This window comes from Biomphalaria glabrata, chromosome 5, assembly GCF_947242115.1.
Source record: "Biomphalaria glabrata chromosome 5, xgBioGlab47.1, whole genome shotgun sequence".
Taxonomy (NCBI): Eukaryota; Metazoa; Mollusca; class Gastropoda; family Planorbidae; genus Biomphalaria; species Biomphalaria glabrata.
In genome coordinates this window covers 9,882,737-9,902,801 of record NC_074715.1, presented here as the reverse complement: position 1 = coordinate 9,902,801, position 20,065 = coordinate 9,882,737, and the positions used below count along the sequence as shown (strand labels likewise).

Sequence of the window (20,065 nt, the reverse complement as noted above, 5' to 3'; positions counted from 1 at the left end):
TGACCCGAAGATAATAAGTTCTGAAAGGGGGGTAATTTATCCAAATTAGTACAAAAATGAGAAAACATAACTTATATTTTCTTAAAAATTACACAGATATTCTCTCTGTATTGATATAGCAATAGAAAATATTGGGCGGTTTTGAAAGAAAATACTGAGAAATGTATAAAAAATTTACCCACACACACAGTCTCACAATCAGTTCAAATATGACTCATCATCATCATCATCATCATCATCATCAAACTCCTTTATAGTGAGGGCTTGAGAGACTTAAATCCTCTCTTGCAAAAGCCCTGGAGAGAGACTCTGCTGTCTTGCGTATTGCATACATGTCACCATTCAGGTGGGGAATTTAAAAAAAAATGAGATGAAATACCTGGGCATTAACTATAGTCGGAAGTATGTCACGCACATAGCTGTTGCAACACTTTCCACACAGCTGATGTAACCAAAGGAAAAGAGGTCGCAGACTCTACCAGGATGTAGCTCTGTGTGCTGTAAACTACCAAAGCATCCCTGTATTTTTCTTAAGAGCTGACTCCTTGATCTTATTCATGTTAGGGTATAGCTGCAAGGCAGCAGAGGTTTAAATTCAGTCTTTTTTTTCCTAGGTGGGTAGACAGTAAAAGCTAAAGCGTCCATCATGCCAAAAAATATATGGCTTAGGTGCCATATACTCGCCTTTGCCCCTTTTCATGTAAATTAAAACAGTTTCGGCTGATCCTGTGTTTGATGCCACACTTCAAGTCCATGAGTTGAACTAGTTGTTAGAGGCTATTTGAGATGCATGCCATTGGAAGCATTTTATAGGTTTTAAAAAGGCTTATATCAATTACCACTTCAGGCAATGACAATCTCACGAATATTATAGAGAGATATATTATAGAGAGAAAAGAGATGAGGGATCAGCTACAGAGAGGTTAATAAAGAGAAATTAGCTACAGAAAGATTAGTGAAACAGTAATATTGGATTATGTTATAAAAAAAATAACTTCAAAAACCATTAAAAAATTAGAAATTCATGAATAGCATAAACCATATAGCATAAACTGTTATTTCTGTACTTGCAAAAAAACAAAAAAACAAAAAAAAAAAACTACACAAAGAAAGACAACAACGAAGAAACAAACAAAAAAGGCCAAACACTGTGATTTCATTTTTATTTGTTTTCGTATATATATATATATATATATATATATATATATATATATATATATATATATATATATATATATATTTAGAATGCAGTGAAGGAACCTGGGGTGTCCACTGTACAAACACTTGTAATAAAAACTGTCCTGACCTGTGCCGTTATGACGATGGACTGTGCAATAATGCTTGCTTCGGGTATAGTGACCCTCCCAAATGTACAAAAGGTAAGCTTTACACAAAAAATTGTCATTGACAAAACTTGATTCAATAAAAAAAAAGTTATCAAGTAGCCCTTATTAATTAATTTAGTTTTATATGTGAAATGTGAAAAGCGCAGTTCATTTAATATAAACTATGTTTTTTTTTAAAAAAACAAAATACATCTAACTAGTTTATTTAAAAAAAAAACAATAACATTGATTTACATTTATTTTCTATATTTTCTCTCCAGTATGTAAAACAGGATCCTGGGGGTTAAACTGCACTAAGACTTGCAGCAATCATTGCTATAATTCAACGTGTAATAGTAAATCTGGAGTCTGTGACAGAGGATGTTTAGGATACACTGATTATCCTCAATGCACTAGAGGTAGGTCTTAGCCAGAATTGAATTTCATATTGCAATATTGCTGCTATATGATAATTTAACCATTTCTCTCCTGATTGAGGATACAATAGTTTATTTGATCCCATTGAATTATAGTACCCACTTTTTGTATTTTAATTTTCCCTTAGTCAATTATATGCATAAAATGTATAAGAAATGGTCATAACAAATATAAATATTAGTTGTTTTTTTCTGATAAAATATATACTAAAATTAAAAGGTTCATAACATTTTCAAAAGATTAAACTGTTTTCAATCTTAACGTGGCCATCAGACAGACCTACAGACAAAACGCACAAATCAGGCTTTATCTTGATTAATATATATATATATATATATATATATATATATATATATATATATATATATATATTTAATTGTAATGTTATAAGAACTCACTAGGAGGGACCCTTGTCAACTCTCTCGTGTTAATAAAGACATTGTTTAGTCTAAGTAGGCCGTTTGACGTAGTGGAATTGAAATTCTAGATCTTAATCTAGTCTAAATTATTCTAGATTGGATCGAGAAATTCTAAAACTAGAGACTACAATAACGTAAATTAGAATATAGATCTAGGTCTAGTCTAAAATAATCTCAAGTAGCCAACATATTTTTCTTACTTTAACCAGAGTGTGAAACAGGATTCTGGGGTTTCAACTGTGTCAACCATTGCGACAGATGTGTTGACTCATCATGCAACAGCAAAACTGGATGGTGTGACAGGGGATGTGCTGGCTTCAGTGATCCTCCGTTCTGCTCTATATGTAACGTTGTACAGCTATAGTATAAATCATACTTAATACAAACTTATATACCTTAGTCTTAGATATATTATAGCTAGACTGGAAAACGGAAAGAAAGTATTATCTGATAATGATCAGATAAAAGACCTATGTATATAAAGAGATAGATTGTTATCTAATTTACTCTTTTTCAAGCTGTAAGGGAAGTCGCCCACATTCTCGGGAAATATTATTTTTTTTGGTCTTTGAAAACTAATGATTTTTAGTTTTCAAAGTTTAGAAATAATTCAATACCATTTTGAGGATTTTAAAATAGAATTGGCTATTTATCACGTAAAAATATATTCAAGCAACTCTGTGAAATAAAGCCATATCCTGTTAGTTTCTATTGAGATAATGTTTGGAAAATCCTAGAACATAATAATTCAAGTCTGTTGATTTTAATCATCTTATGTACATTTAAATAGATTTATTACCCAGGTCGTTCCAGACTCTGTATCTAGAAAGGGAAAATAATATTTATGAGGCTAGAGTGCTTTTATTTCCGATGTTTAATTACTAGATATAAATTTAAAATTAAATAAATTATATATTACATTGGTTAGGACTGAAAAAAACAAAGTTTACATCTTATAACTACTTTAAATATCAACGCCTAGTTTTAGCTTTTTTAAAGTTGTTCACGACATCTTAGTGTCTTGTAAGAGATTTCCATGTCTGGTCTAGGTATAATATATGTCTGTGCGTATAGACATTTCAATGATATTTTGGATTGTATACACTATCAATTACGACATAGTATATAGAATTTCTGTCTGAATGTACAGACAGCGACAGGCTAAACTATGCTACCCTCTAGAATCTTAACTCTACACAAACTATTTTTGGTGGATAAAATATGCATATTAAATAATTTTTAAAATATGGAAATAAGATAAAACTTACAAGTAGGCGTACCATTGTTCTTACTTCATAAAGTTGACATGCTTTAATATTTTTTCATATCATAACGTACATTTATATTGTTACGTATTTCTGAATCTTCTGGCTAGAAGTATTAGTAGGCACACAAATAAAAACACTGTAAAGAACTTGACGACTAAACTTTCAGTTTCATATAACTTTAATGACTATTAACTCTAACAATTCGTCACTGTAACATGTAGTGTAGAAGAATGTACAATATCTGTCAGTTTACAGTTAGCTATACTTCGTTGCAATTCATCTCTTCACTTCGTTGCAATTCATCTCTTCTCAACTTGCACCGAGTCGTATTCCACAGAACAGACCAACGACACACTTCCCAGTGTCGCTCCAGGTCTCCAAAACTGAACCAAGTCGTAACAGACCAACGACACACTTCCCAGTGTCGCTCCAGGTCTCCCAAAGCTGAACCAAGTCGTATTCCAGTCTACCACATCAGAGCTGCACACGTCTTACATCGACTGTATCGACTGTAACGGCTCAAGTCCACTGTAGTTCGCTGTATAGACTTTAACGACAGTAGTCCACTCCAGTTAACTCTACCCTAGTTAACTTGCATCGAGTCGTACACATTGCTCTTCCACAGAGCCGCACACGTCTTACATAGTCTGTATCGACTGTAACGGCTCACTCACGACTCCATACGACTGACTTTCACATGAACTCTCTGGCTTATATAGAGTCCCTAATCGCTTGTCCAAAGTTGCACAAACACGGCTAGTATTCTCTGGAATAACAAGTGAGGAAACGTCACATCCTGTCTTTGTTTATACATGTAGATTCCAGAAAACATCGGCTGCAGTGTCATCCAGCCAGGGTCACAAGTTGTGACCTCTATCTGTCACTGGACATTTTTAGTACCTTCTGGAATAACACGTAAGGACACGTCACATCCTGTCTCTGTTTATACATGTACATTCCAGGGAACACCCGCTGATGTGTTATCTCGTCGGGGTCACACGTTAACCTCTTCCTGTCACTGGTCATTTGTAACACTGCCCCCTTCTTAGATCTGTTCGTCCCGAACAGTTTCCATTTCACCACGATACTGAAGAAACCGATCGACGATCAAGAAGGAAGCTTTGGTGGTTGCCCCCTTCTCAGAGATGTTCTTTCAATCTGGCATATGTCCATCTTCTTTCCATAGAAGAATGGGAGCCAAATCCTCATTTTTCGGCAGGTCCTCACAAATGTTTTCATCAATCTTGGTATGGAAACATCGACCTTCAGATGACGACATTGGGCACTCTTGTCAAGAAAATTCATCAGCATTCTAACGAGTTCGTGCTTCACTGGCTGAGTTTTACATTCTCCAGCATCTTTTTTTTACAGAGCTTCTTCAGAGATACACAGGTTCATTACAGTACAGCAATATTCACATGCTCTTCTTTTAAACAACAGCAACTGACTTGGGTTTGTACGATGTTGGGTTGATCTTCTTGTACAGTTCTGTCACAGATGGTTATTCACTACAGTTCTGACATCTTAAACTACTTCTTTTCTGTCCTTCTTGCTTCTGACTTAATTAGCGTTCTTCTAAAACCTCTGTTATACTTCATCAACCTATTCTCATGAGGAATGTTCTTAAATTATTATTTAGTGGCTTCACACTTTCAACTGATTCGTAAGGCTTTCTTCTTTGGTTTATGGTCCTGGACAGAATCTTTCTAAAAACATGGGCTGTGGAGTTTCATTAGTGCAGGTGGGAGTCTATCAGTGGGAGAAGTGGTGGGCTTGTTTTCTAACAAGATGGGCTATGGAGTTTCATAAATGCAGGTGGGGGTCTATCAGTGGGAGAAGGGGTAGGTTTGTATCTTGATCTTGTTGGAGCCATCCACGTTGCACTCTGCATGTGTCGCTTTCTCCGCCTCCTCAATTTGATATTTCTTTGGTTGCGTTGATGTCGTTGTCGTTGTCTTGCTTTCTTGTCGATCAATGCTGATGGCAGCCACTTAACACATAGGAAGGTATTGCACTTCATAGCTGTAGTCATCAAGACTGTTGATCTAACAAGTTGCTTCAGCATTATTCTTCGATGGGTGCTTTGCGAATGAGCTGCAAGTCCACTTGAAGGCAAGTTGTCAAACACGTCATCACCTTCATCCGAGTCTGGAGGACTCGACTGTGGGGCAGGTTGATAACATTCAACGTGCAAAGGTCCATCAACTTCAGCATCAGTTTCTATTGTAATTCCTTGACTATCACCAGGGCTTCTCACGCCTACCTTGATAGCTGTACAAGCTTCTGTTAAGTCTAGAGCTTGTTGGTGTATTTCTTGGCATTCACAGTCTTCTTGAATAGCTACGTACGTACAGTTCTTGTCAAACGCATGGGTGAAATAATCCAGCTTCGAGTTCCTCTCGTAGACAATGGCAGATAGAAGACAGAAGTCTTTAAGGCCCACAGCAACAGGCTTGGACGCAGACCCAACGTTGTCTTGATCTGTTTGGCTGGTTGAGGTACTCATATCAAGTTTATCTATAGCTAAAGCTTCGGTCAAACTATAGGTCTCTTCTATTGTTTCTTCAGCGGTCTCATTCTGCTTCTCGTTGAAATAGTAACAGCTACCGTCTCTTTTCATTTCTTGTGGGCCACATTCGTTTGGTTTGCTATCACAGTAACAGACAGCACAGCCATCACCAGCATCTTTATCGTAATTGTCTGTATCGCTACATTCTTGGTTGGACGATTGTTCGCTGTTCATCAATGGTGTAGCTCTTTCATCTGTTGACTCAATCTGATACTGCTGAGTGTTCAGCAGCTCGTTAATCATGATTCTAGTTTGATCTTTTATCGTATTTGTTTGTTCTTCTGTCTTGTTGGGCGTGGTAGCTATTTGTTCATTCTCATTCATGACTTTAATCAACTGGTTAAATGAAGAAAATCGGGTGTTGATTTCTGATTCTATCTCCTTAATGCTCTTGTTCACCGATTTCATTTTGTGTTGCAAGGTTCTCAGGAGCTCCGTCATATTAGGTTTGATTTCAAATTGGCAAGTGTCCGGATTCACATCTTCCTCCAACAGGGCTTGTCTGAGACGTGCTGTTAGCGTTTCCTTATTTCCATTAAGCTGTAGACCTCTTTCTCGAAGCTCTTGTCTAAGTTCTTTCATGTCAAGTTCAATAAGAAGTTTGATGGAACACATTCTAGCCAGAAAGATCCCACTTCTGACACCAATTGTTACGTATTTCTGAATCTTCTGGCTAGAAGTATTAGTAGGCACACAAATAAAAACACTGTAAAGAACTTGACGACTAAACTTTCAGTTTCATATAACTTTAATGACTATTAACTCTAACAATTCGTCACTGTAACATGTAGTGTAGAAGAATGTACAATATCTGTCAGTTTACAGTTAGCTATACTTCGTTGCAATTCATCTCTTCACTTCGTTGCAATTCATCTCTTCTCAACTTGCACCGAGTCGTATTCCACAGAACAGACCAACGACACACTTCCCAGTGTCGCTCCAGGTCTCCAAAACTGAACCAAGTCGTAACAGACCAACGACACACTTCCCAGTGTCGCTCCAGGTCTCCCAAAGCTGAACCAAGTCGTATTCCAGTCTACCACATCAGAGCTGCACACGTCTTACATCGACTGTATCGACTGTAACGGCTCAAGTCCACTGTAGTTCGCTGTATAGACTTTAACGACAGTAGTCCACTCCAGTTAACTCTACCCTAGTTAACTTGCATCGAGTCGTACACATTGCTCTTCCACAGAGCCGCACACGTCTTACATAGTCTGTATCGACTGTAACGGCTCACTCACGACTCCATACGACTGACTTTCACATGAACTCTCTGGCTTATATAGAGTCCCTAATCGCTTGTCCAAAGTTGCACAAACACGGCTAGTATTCTCTGGAATAACAAGTGAGGAAACGTCACATCCTGTCTTTGTTTATACATGTAGATTCCAGAAAACATCAGCTGCAGTGTCATCCAGCCAGGGTCACAAGTTGTGACCTCTATCTGTCACTGGACATTTTTAGTACCTTCTGGAATAACACGTAAGGACACGTCACATCCTGTCTCTGTTTATACATGTACATTCCAGGGAACACCCGCTGATGTGTTATCTCGTCGGGGTCACACGTTAACCTCTTCCTGTCACTGGTCATTTGTAACAATATTGAAGGTGGAAGAGTTAAGAGACTCCACGAATATCCTGCTCACGACGCTTCCATTAGGCGATATTATCCAGCACTGCTTCTCTCCCCTCTCCTCAACGTTGATTGGTTGCTTTCATACTTTTAAAATAACGTGCGGCTCGTCTGTTTCTATAGACCTAGGGTTAAACTTTCTTAACGGATGTCAAGTACCCATTAAAGTATGGTGGACTCAGGGGCGTCTTTAAAAAAGGGATTCCAATCCCTGCCTTGAGTGGGATTTGAACTATTACTATTCAGTTAAAAATTCATTAACTTCACCACATAACGAACACGCTAACATTCACCTTTCAAGATCTTCTTCGACAAAGAACTGTTTGTTGTATTAATAATGTACCATACATACGAGTAAAGATCACTTTTCGTTATTGGGGTATAAGAAGGGTGATAAACTCCTTATCGCCAATAAGGACATATTTAAATTTAAATAATTTATTTTATATATTTACATTATTCCGTTCGAGATGGAATTTTTCTCATAAACTAATAATGATTAATACCAAATTTTATCAATGTTTTAGAATGATCACTTCAGTATGTATTTATATACTTATTTTGTTTACGATTTGTGGAACATTATCAGTATGTATCATTTCAGTGGAAATCGTCTTTTTTTTTTCATTCAGTAATTATTAGGAACAATCTAGCTCAATATACTCATGTTTGACAGTTTTAGTTTTTATGGCAAACTTACCCTGTTTATTAAAGCTTGTTAAAAAATACACAAAAGTGTTGAATCCCATTAATGACCAGCTGTATATCGTATGTATAACAATGTGGAAAGCGTGGTCGAGAGGCTAAGTACGCTTTGCTTGGCTACCTATGAAGGGTGCTCGAAATTTCGAAGAAAAATGTATTTACTGAGCGCCTTAAGGCAGCACGGAAAAACTTCTCCCAGGTACCCGCTTCACCACACTGGTAAACAAATAAGATTGGATAATAGCGCTCTGAGCATGCTATAAGCTTCAAAATTGCGCTATATAAAAGCTATAATAATAACTATTATTATTCAATGACCTATTTCGGAAGAAAAGCATACACTATAGAATCTAGAACATAGGTGGCTGATCTCTTGTTTTCAACGTTGTTTGTTTCACCCTTTCTATTTTGCCTTTTTCTGTTGGATAGTTATCACACGTTATATTAAGTAAAATTGTTAAAAATTTATGTAAAATAAAATATACATGTTTATTTTATTATATTATTTGAGTAGTTATTAGGAACTATATACTTATATGCTTAGCATGCTTAACTGGATCATGGGGTGTCAATTGTACCAACAAATGCAGTAATAGTTGTGTTGAATTATCATGTGACGCTAAAACTGGATTCTGTGACAGAGGATGCATTGCTACAAACTGTACCCTGGGTAAGTTTAACGAGGACATAATAAGTATCATCGCTTCCGGATCATTTTGGAAGTGTGTATGTGCATTTTAACTGGCCGGATAATATTTGCGGACTGCTGGTATGAGTTTGGGTATTACTGTGTGGTGGACCTTTCCCTTGTTGTTGTTAATGGTTGCCTGACTCCGACAGATTACTCTGGGGATGTATCGTATTCTTGTACGGGTGTATTCGACGTACTTAACACATGTAACAACTAGAAATTAAGTCTAAACCGTTATTCAAAATACAGATCATTCTTAATATTGAAAAGGCCAGCTTCGAGTCTCTGTGTATAATATCACTTTATCTCAATGAAGTCCTAACACCAACTGACTTTAGTTACATAAATAATCTATAACCCAGCTAAGTTGTGATGCCATTAAAAGTCGCGTTAAAATCCGTCTATGGTGCATCTATTTACAAACTACTCATACAAAGTGTCTCATAATAATAATATACATTATGTATAACGGATTGGATTCGGCTTCACAACAAATTGTTTACAGACATTTTGTTCACCGACCAATCATTCACGACTTTTCGTTCACCCGAACATTCGTTTTACCTCATTTTTGTTCACACGACAATTCTTTCACCCAACTATTCGTTAATTCGTTCAGGAGAAGACACATTAAATGAGCTTCCATTTAAAATGTTCAGCTACATTGTTGTAAGGTACATTTTTTAAAAGTTAAATTCCAAATTTTTATCACAAAAGTCATCAAGCTGTAGGCTACACAAATTAACAAGCAAACTTGGATCAGGCCCCGCCTCAAGCAATCAAAAAGAAAAATAAATTTGGAAATAAAAGCAACAAAAGTTAATATGTATCAATCCCTGTATGTAAAAAATTAAACACGCCACGCGAATTTATTAAAATATGTTAATGTTCAGTGAAGGATTTGTCGTGGGGCTAATTTTTAGTAAAGTATTTGTCATGTGAACTGTGACCCATTTGTCGTGAACCAGTTGTCGGTGAACAAGTTGTCTGTGAACCAAATATCGGTTAACGCAATGTCTATAAATGAAACCATTGGAAGTCAAACATGTAGAATATTCCCTACATTTTTTTTAATAATTTTGCTACAAAAATAGGTTTAACTGTTAAACTTACATGTTCATCCCAAATATACGTAAAAAACGAATTTACCCTTAATAGAAATAAAATTAGTTGATGTTTTTATTATTTTTATTTTAAGGCCCTCCGATTGTGGCAGGGGCATAAAACAAAGACTACGGTCTCCAAAATGATCTAAGGACTATGTATGACACATTTGTAGTCAGGACACACATGCATACATAAATAATGCTTACATTTATTTATATCTTTATATGCATTAGATTGCTTAGTATCCGCAGCAGAAAAAAGCATTCATTGTTTTTGTGCTGTCCGTCTGTCGTCTGTCCGACATGTTTTAACCTCAAATAGTTAAAACATTTATTCGACCATAGCAATAATCCATTAAAAGTTATTAATTACGTTGTAGTATTTTATGTTTGTTAACTTATTTCATAGTCCAATAAAATTACCTTACGTGCACATGTTTGAAAAAAAAAAAGATGAAATAGTATATATTACTATAAAATAAAAATGTCAGAACTAAGTCTCAAATGTCAGCTGAATACTAGACTTTATTTCACCGAGACCAGTCGTCATTGTAGGCCTGAGTCTTGGAATGTGACGTAGCAACGAACTATTGGTCTCTACTGACCTCAGTGCCACAAATCAGTTTTCATGCCTACTATTACCATTGGTCTCTTTTTTAAAAAAAAAATCAGGACAATAAGAGCTCTCACGAGTTTTTATATATTATTTTTTACCACACAGTACTCAAGACTAGTGAAAGTTTCTCTAAAGTGACTATTATAGCCATTGCAGTATCCATAGGATCAGCAGCACTTCTAACAATCGTAATTTGTCTCATAGTTTTGAAAGTCAAAGGTAAGTCCTTGGTAACAAAAATAAATGAAATCTTATTTGAATAAATTAAGTTTACAATGTGTATACAATGTGTGTGAATGGAGGGGGGAAGGAATGGGATATATGGATGTGATGAATAGATAGATAGATAGATAGATAGATAGATAGATAGATAGATAGATAGATAGATAAAAAGATAAATAGATAAATAGATATATAGATATATAGATATATAGATAGATAGATAAAGAGATAAATAGATAGATAGATAGATAGATAGATAGATAGATAGATAGATAGATAGATAGCTAGACCGATAGATAGATAAAAAGATAAATTGGTAGATAGATAGATAGATAGATAGATAGATAGATAGATAGATAGATAGATAGATAGATAGATAGATAGATAGATACATAAATAGATAGATAGATAGGTAGATAGATAGACTGATAGATAGATAAATAGATAGATAGACTGTTAGATAAAAAGATAGATTGGTAGGTAGATAGATAGTTAGATAGATAGATAGATAGATAGATAGATAGATAGATAGATAGATACATACATACATACATACATAGATGGACTGATAGACTGCTTAATAGATAAATAGATAGACTGATAGATAGATAAATAGATAGATAGACAAAAAGATAGATTGGTAGATAGGTAGATAGATAGGTAGATAGATAGAGAGATAGACACTAGTAAGACGAATAGTGTGGGTTTGATGGCAAGACATACATTCTATGACATGCCCTTTAAATGATTAATTAGCTGTATTATTGTAACATATATTAGAAATGATTTTTATAATTTACCTTTTTTTTAAATTTTTAATAGGAAAATTGTGTTTTAAACGGAAAGAAAACGTGTAAGTTTGTATCATATTTTTTTAAATCCATCAGTTTATTAATATATTTTTGTATACATTCCCAAATAGCAATAAAAAAATAATGTATTTATTCACAGCCGCAATCTACCGCAGCCCCCAGTCGAACAATATGGTAAGGAAACGTCAAAAAAACAAAAAACATTTATGAACAATTTAATGATATACATTTTGTATAGTGATTTATTTGTTATATATAACTTGTATTCACTAAACCAGATGAGGATCCGTACGACCATCTGGGCAAGCTTGAGCACGAACACTACAATGAGATTGATGAGAACAAAATCCCCAATAGTTCAAACGGTAAGATAACTTCATTGCACAAAATATTTTTTTTTAATTTTTTTTTTGTCTGTCTCATTACAATTTCAAATGTCACCGTCCAACTCGATCAGCTTCAAATGAATGCAAACGATAATTCATTTTCTCTCAAGAAAAACGATACTATATAAGTGTCTTTTTTTTTTCATAGTGTACATACGTCAATTTTAAAATAATTTTCTTCTTCTTCTTGAAGCTGTCAGGTAGAGTTGAACCGTCGGCTTTTGGAGCTCTAAGCCAGCAAAAGTGAACAAGAGCTCACTTTCACGGCCTGAATGAGAACAGTGTACAGTCTGGCGGGGTGTCAGACTCGCGGCAAGAGACCGCGTGCACACACTGCACAGGGACCCCTGCCATTTCCCTTTTCTATACCAGGCTAACCGTGCAGGACACGACATTTATGTAACGGCCCATTGAGGAACGGCGCCTGGATTGTGACAATGTTGTGGGAGCTTTTTTACAACTCCGCCTAGTGCAATGAGGATGCTCTCGCATCCCCTTAGGCACCCACACGGGAGTCTTGTTTTGCTACCCTTTAGCCTAATCGTTTCCTCCAACGATCGTTTCCACCCGGCGCCACTATGAGGCAGGGTAGCATGCCCGGGCAAAATAGAATATACTTTGACAGAGGTGTATTGTTTTTCTAAATCATTTATTTGTGTATGTATATGTTATGAAGTGTATGTGTGTATGTTTAAATGGTGACGGTGGAAAGAGGTTAACGATTGGTTGTGAATGAAGCAACTTAAAGAGATGTCTAAAATCGGGATCTCGACACTAAACATATCGATTAAGTATATAGGAATAATTAGAAGCGCGATGGCTGAGCTTGTCTTCCGAATCGGGGAGCCCGGATTCGAATCCTGATGAAGAATATGATTTTTAATTTCGGGATCTTTTGGCGCTCTTAGTCCGCCCAGCTCTAATGGGTACCTGACATTAGTTGGTGAAAGTAAAGGTGGTTGTTTATTTTGCTGGCCACATGAAACTCTCATTAACTATAGGCCGCAGAAACAGATGACCTTTACATCATCTGCCCTAAAAAACTTGCATATAAATAATTACCTATGTGCTTTGAAGTGTGTGTGTGTGTGTGTGTGTGAGTGTTTCTATGGTGACGTTGGGAAGAGGTTAGCGATTGGTTGTGAATAATGCAACATAGGTGGCACTGTCGTCACTTGGTCTGCATTAGGAGAGAAAACTCCAAAACTTAAGACTGAAAAGTTGTGTTATTCAAGTGAGTTAGATTTTTTAAATCTCTAATACAGTTTTTTTTTATTCGATCACAAGTTGATTCTTTTTATAAAAAAGTGTTACTTATTTTTTTTTTTTCACAAAAGTAAGTTATTCTAGTTTTTAAAAGTTTTGTTAGCTTTATTAGTGTTAGATATATTGCGTCTACAACGGTTTAGTTGTCTACCAGCAGTCGGGTGTTACAAGTCAACGACCGATAACAACAGTATGTAAAACATGTTAACGTATATTCTCCTAAGATTCAGAAAAGTTAAAATATAAGAGCAGCGCATTTTGGCATAACGTTTAATATAATTTTATCATAAATTTTCTACATTTTCTGAAAAACATTTTTTAGCAAGACGTGTTAGACGTTAAAATGTGACTAATAATAGGGTTAGGGTTAGGGTTAATAATGATAATTAAGCTTTGGAATTAAAGAAAGAGGGGGCGCGGTGGCTGAGTGGTTAAACGCTTGGCTTCCGAATCTGGGCTCCGGAATTTCGGGATTTTTTAGGGCAGCTCGAGTTCACACAGCTCAAAAGGGTACCTGACGATGCTTGGGGAAAACAAAGACGGTTGGTCGCTTTGCTGGTCACATGACACCCTGCTCAGTAACCGTTGGCCTAAAAAACAAAAACAGATGACTTTAACATCATCCGCCCTATAGATCACAAGGTCTGAAATGGGAACTTTTTTTTTTTTTTACTTTTTTATGAAGAGAGAGAATTACAAATACATATATATGGGAAAAGAATGAAAGATTTAATATGAGAAGAAAGGAACGAAGAAATAGAGTGATCAGGGGATAGAGAGTGAGAGAGTGAGCAAAAGTTAAATTTAACAAAGAGGCGTAAAAATATGTTTAAATGATGGTAATAATTTAAAACAATTTTCATTTTCATATTACTTTGATAATGTATTAAATTTTTTTGTTTTAAAGTTTACCATATGCCAGCGATACAATCACGAGATGAACATACTTATCATTTACAATTACCAGGCATCAGAAAGGAAAATGGTAACATCTTTAATTATCCCTCTCTCTCTCCCTCTCTCTCTCTTCCTCTCTCTCTCTCTCATTCTCTCTCTCTCTCTCTCTCTTTCTCATATAACACTGAACCATAATCTTCAAATACAAAAACACAATTTAATAAAATACTCAGAAAGACACAAAGATAAAGGCACACTCCTCGTTCCATATGCTACAAATTTGTACAAATGCTCCTCCTTCGCTGGTGATTTATATATATATATATATATATTACCTCCTTCAGTCGCATAGCGACTATGGATCATCTCATGGAAATAAAATGAATGCCTTGGCATTAACTGTGGTCGGAATGATGTCGTCCATACATCAGTTCCCCCCTCTCCACGCTGCTGATGTATCTAAAAGAACGGCAGTGCCACTAGCGGATCCAGAACTTTGGAGTGGGGGGCGATTTTTTTCCAAACCCTAACCCTAAAGCCTAGTAAACCCTAACCCTATGCATAAACGTGCATACAGCATATATACATATATGCGACCGCAGTGGGCCAACACTTTCAAAGGATCCGCATTTTCTTAGAATTCGCGCAAATTCAAGGTGTACAAATTATTAAATTAAACCATTTTATAACTTAAAACAGATTTCCCACTCCCTCCTGTCGATTTACCAGGAGCTCCTGGAAATCTCCCGAAATTGTCTAATCAGGTGAAAGAAGCTTCTCCCGCCTCAAATTTATGAAGAATTACTTGAGGTCAACAATTCTCAACGATAGATTGAAACATTTGGTAATTCTTGCTATTGAGCGGGATCTTATCTTATCTTATATAATACAGACGTTACTTCAAAAAAGAAGATGATTACGTCCTACGCGTCATGCATTTAGTCATGCATATTAACCAATGACTTAAATTCTGCCAAGTCACTGGTTTTCCTGGCTAGCTCAGGCAACCCATTCCATGCTCTAATAGCACTAGGGAAGAAGGAGTATTTGTACAAATTTGTCCTAGCATATGGGACGAGGAATGTGCCTTTATCTTTGTGTCTTTCAGAGTATTTTATTAAATTTTGTTTTTGTATTTGAAGATTATGGTTCAGTGTTTTATGTATGATTGCTACTTTACTTTTGAGCCTTCTGTCCTGAAGGCTTTCTAAATTTAGTGATTTTACTAAAGGTGTTACTCTAGTCAAATGTGAATATTCGTTTGTTATGAATCGCATTGCTCTATTTTGTGTCTGTTCTAGTTTCTTAATGTTTTCTTGAGTTGAGGGGTCCCAGACGGAGGATGCATATTCTATTATTGGCCTAACCAAAGTTAAATAACATTTTAGTTTTATGTTCTTATTTGATTTATAGAAATTTCTTTAATAAATCCTAATGCTTTGTTTGATTTTTTTGTAGTTTCATCAATATGTGGATTCCATGACAGTTTTTCATTTATTATAACACCTAGGTATTTTGCGTTTTTAGTCTGTGTTACTGGTTTGCCATGAATAAGATAAGTGGAATTAATTTGTTTTAGTTTTTTTGTTACTCTTAACAACTGACATTTTTCTGGGTGGAAAGACATGCTCCAATTTGATTCCCATTTCTGTAATTCATCTAATTCTCTTTGTAAAATATCTGTGTCTTGTGTTGTTTTTATTGTTCTATATATTATGCAATCGTCTGCAAATAATCTGACTTTTGTTCCTGAAGTAATGCAATTTGGTAAATCATTTATGTAAATTAAAAATAGTAGTGGACCCAAGACTGTTCCTTGAGGTACACCTGAGTTTACTGTTATCGGTGTTGATTTAGAGCCATTTATTATTACAGTTTGTTCTCTCCCTATCAGAAAGTCCTTAATCCACTGATGCAGTGGACCATTAATGCCGAAATATTTTAATTTTTTAAGCAAACTATGGTGGTGAACTTTGTCTAAGTTCACCTAACTGTAATGGGTACCTGACATTAGTTGCGAAAAGTAAAGGTAGTTGGTTGTGCTGGCCTAACCCTCGTTAACCGTAGGCGACAGAAACAGATGACCTTTACACCATCTGTCCCATAGACCACAAGGTCTCAAATGGGAACTTTTACCCCTGTCTATGGTGCATGCCTAAAGTATCAATGCATGTCTTAGTAATTTCACTGCGTATTTGATTAAACCTTTTAATATATATATATCTTGCGCCTCTGCAATACTTGCTAATGTGTAGTTTTAGTGTTATGGAACCGCAAGTTGCAAATTGCCTACTTGACAATTAACTTTGTTAAATTCAATAATATTTACGCTATCAATTTTATTCATTGCATATAAAGTCATCTCATTCAACATTATATTGATTTATTAATATGTAGTTAATTATTTATTTTAAGCACGAAGGTGCATGTTGAATGTCAGTGGCCGGGTAAACGAGTTGAGGCTTACAACACATAACCCTGACACCCAAATCACAATTTTTTTTTTTATGTTAAGATTTCCAGTTTTGTTTTTTTCCAAATAAGTAAGAATAACTCTATTTGTTTTAACCCTCCGTGATTTATAATTTAGACTCCGTTGCCTTTATACTATTCCTAAGAACTTTGCCACATCACTTATAGCTGAACATTTGTTTTTCGTTTAGCTATGAAATGTATTGAAATATTGAAATATCGTAGGTCTAGAAAAAGCCTTGCCAAAGTTTAAAAGATGAAACAAATTACATGGCACTAATTTAAAAGATGAAACAAATTAAATTGCACTTTTTAGACTCGATCCCAAGAAGAGCATCTAATATTGTAATTGTGCCTCGATAATCTTTTACACTTTTTTTTAATAAGATTACCTTCTCTCTTAAAACCTTACTTTATTAGATTTATTTAACCTGATTTTTTTTCTAAACGAAAATGCAAGAAGAATACTTTTGTTCATCTCAGAATTCTAGAAAGCGATCGGCCCCAATTCCTTAGAAAGCTTTCCATAGAAGCTTACAGCGCTTCCCGCACCCTTCTCCCAGCTATTTCAAGGAGAGCGAATATAGCGCTCTTCGTAGGCAGGGAGGGCAGCAGGAGAATAACTGTTCAAAATTTTTATGTATCTCTTTTTTTCAGATTTTTACTCGAAAGCTGATAATAAAGATACTGAGATGAATCGAGAAAGAAACCCATACATTGATGTATTTGATCCAAAAGAGTTGCGAGCATCATATTGGTCAGTTTCTGATGCTGAGGACATTTCTGATGACCTACAGTCAAATGGAAATAATAATACAGGTTTGTACCCTCTGTATATAAGAGCAAGAATCAACAAATAGATAATATGGATGGTACTTCTTCTTCTTTATTCCTTCTTCGTTCTCATTTTACATGTCGGAAGGTTCAGATCAGTTATCCTATATCTGAGATGAATTCGCATTAGTTTCCAGATCAGGTAGCTCTCTGTATAGTATTTTGTTCTATGGGAAGGTTTTGGGGCCAGAGTCTTGTTTGGTCCTCTTGATGTAGCATGCAGCTTTGAAGGACATGGTCAGCATTCTCTTGATGCTCCACAAGGGCAGGCTTCGCTCGTCCCGACTTTAAGATTCGGAATACATGTTGTCTCATTCTGTTTTGTCCAGTTCTGAGTTGAAAAATTATTCGTTGGTCATGTCGATATAGCTATTATAGGCATCCTATTTTGTTGTAATTGGGACGTGTGATGGTCCAATTCCCATTTATTCTACTCTCTATTATTTTCATCATTTCTTCAGGGTAGAGAGGGATTTTCATTTGTCTGCTCATTCTTCTCTCTTTGGCCAGTATGTCGGCTTTTTCAATGCCTTCTAGTTCAAGGTGTGCTGGGATCTATTGAAACACAGTTTCTTTGCTGTTGATGTTAAGGTTTACAAGAGCTGTCCTGAGTTGCTTTATATAGGAAGTATCTGAGTTTTTCAGGCTTTGAAGGACTGTTTTGGCATCGTGTAGTAAGACAATTTGGCTGTTTGATGTGCAGGGGTAGTTTATTAGTGTGGTAGCTGCTAGTTCCAGTGCTTGCCTTTCTGCTCTATGACTGTCTGAGAGATCGCCAGTTGCAATTGACTTTTCCAGTCTTTCTCCATTGGGTCATTCAATTAGTATGCCAGTTCCTCCGTTTGTGTTGAAATTTTGTAAGTAATGGATCTTTCGGTTATGCTTTCGATGCTGCCATTTATAGGAGAGAGAGAAAGAGAGATCTGGTCCCATGGAGGAAAAGCATTATGCTGCATAGTCGACTCAATAGTGATGGTACTGTTCATTGTTAATTTATTATAATTAATTTCATGTTTATCAACTACATCTTAACCCTAAACTTACAAGCTGGATGGATGTTATTATTTTGTACTATTGTTTCTCGTCTTTCTTAGAATACTTTTTACCAAATTTAAGAAAATTATCCTTTTCTTTAATTATATTACTTTTATTAACTAGAAAGGAAATGTTACGATGGTATATATTGATATTGATATTTTTGTCTGTTGTTTCCTTTTAAATACGATTAATACTTATTTGTATTAGAATAAACGTTAGATATCTCCCACAGAGTTCTGGCAGCGTTAGTTATACTAGTAAGGTGTTAAATTATCTTAAGTAATTGATGAAAGGCTTGTAATGTTTTTTGTTCTAGTCTATTTTATTTATGCATACTACGAAAAAAAAACAACATTACACCTATAATATATTATGATTTTATTTTCTTATATCATTTGTCTACAACGGTTGCAGACCCTTACCAAAAGCAGATCGTTTCATTTTGATGTAACAGTTCGTCAGGTTGAGACTGTATTGAACTATTGATCATCACATCGACTGCGGAACTACAAAAAGAAACTGTTCATATTGTCAAATTTCTTGTATTCTTTTTTAAATTACATATTTACTTTAACATTATTTTTCTTTACAAAAATTGTAATTTAATATAAAGAATAAAATATTTTATAAAAGCAATAATGTTAGGCAAGCTAGTATATCTATATAACGCTACGTAAGTCACAGTTGAGTATTATAATGAAAACGTACATTAAGTGATTATTATTATGATAGCTATGACTTGGTAATTATTTAATGTGATTTGGATTTTGTGGTCATGTCAGCAGTTAATTGACCCCGCCCCCCCCCCACACACACACAGGTCGTCACAATTAATTATTATGTATTATTAATTATATTGCTTTTATTTACAACTACTTTCACATGTATATACACTATATAGAATTGATTCCAGGTATCTCGTATATGTTTATAGTAAATATTAAGTATTTTATTTCATATATATCTGTAAAATTACTCTGTGTAATAGAACCTTCACATGTGTATACAATATAAAACGCCACATGCTGGTACCTCGTATTTGCTCGTAGTAAATATAAAGTATTAATTTTCATATGTATATTTGGTTTTTATCAATCACATATTTATAGTAGAAACTACAATTTCGCAATTAAATAATTAACGACCAGCCTCTCTAGTACTTGATTTCATTTTGTGGACTCAGAGAATGTTGTCAGTCTGAAGACTTTTAAAATAAAACCAAAGAATAATAATTGTCCTATATCATACAACTGTACCGAGGACGTTGGTGTCGAAATGAAAATCTAAACCTACCACCGGCGGACAATGGTTATGCATGTGCTACATGTGGCAAAATATGTAGGTTGCATTTAGGGCTTCGTAG

At 35.3% G+C, this 20,065-nt stretch overlaps 1 protein-coding gene across 2 annotated transcripts in view; it reads left to right on the top strand.

The window, feature by feature from the left end:
- The window catches only part of LOC106057808 (uncharacterized), a 40,258-nt gene extending 20,406 nt beyond the window's left edge, over window positions 1-19,852 (top strand). Inside the window, exons 8-18 of one of the 2 annotated variants that reach the window (XM_056029090.1) lie at window positions 1,245-1,379; window positions 1,607-1,744; window positions 2,392-2,526; window positions 8,907-9,032; window positions 10,881-10,994; window positions 11,820-11,850; window positions 11,949-11,983; window positions 12,088-12,174; window positions 14,369-14,446; window positions 17,488-17,649; window positions 19,117-19,852. In XM_056029090.1, coding sequence (XP_055885065.1) covers window positions 1,245-1,379; window positions 1,607-1,744; window positions 2,392-2,526; window positions 8,907-9,032; window positions 10,881-10,994; window positions 11,820-11,850; window positions 11,949-11,983; window positions 12,088-12,174; window positions 14,369-14,446; window positions 17,488-17,649; window positions 19,117-19,148 — 1,073 coding nt within the window. In that variant the 3' untranslated portion in view covers window positions 19,149-19,852. The remainder of the gene's footprint in view (window positions 1-1,244; window positions 1,380-1,606; window positions 1,745-2,391; window positions 2,527-8,906; window positions 9,033-10,880; window positions 10,995-11,819; window positions 11,851-11,948; window positions 11,984-12,087; window positions 12,175-14,368; window positions 14,447-17,487; window positions 17,650-19,116) is intronic. The other variant, XM_056029091.1, reaches the window with a different exon arrangement.
- The last annotated feature ends 213 nt before the right edge of the window (window positions 19,853-20,065 follow it).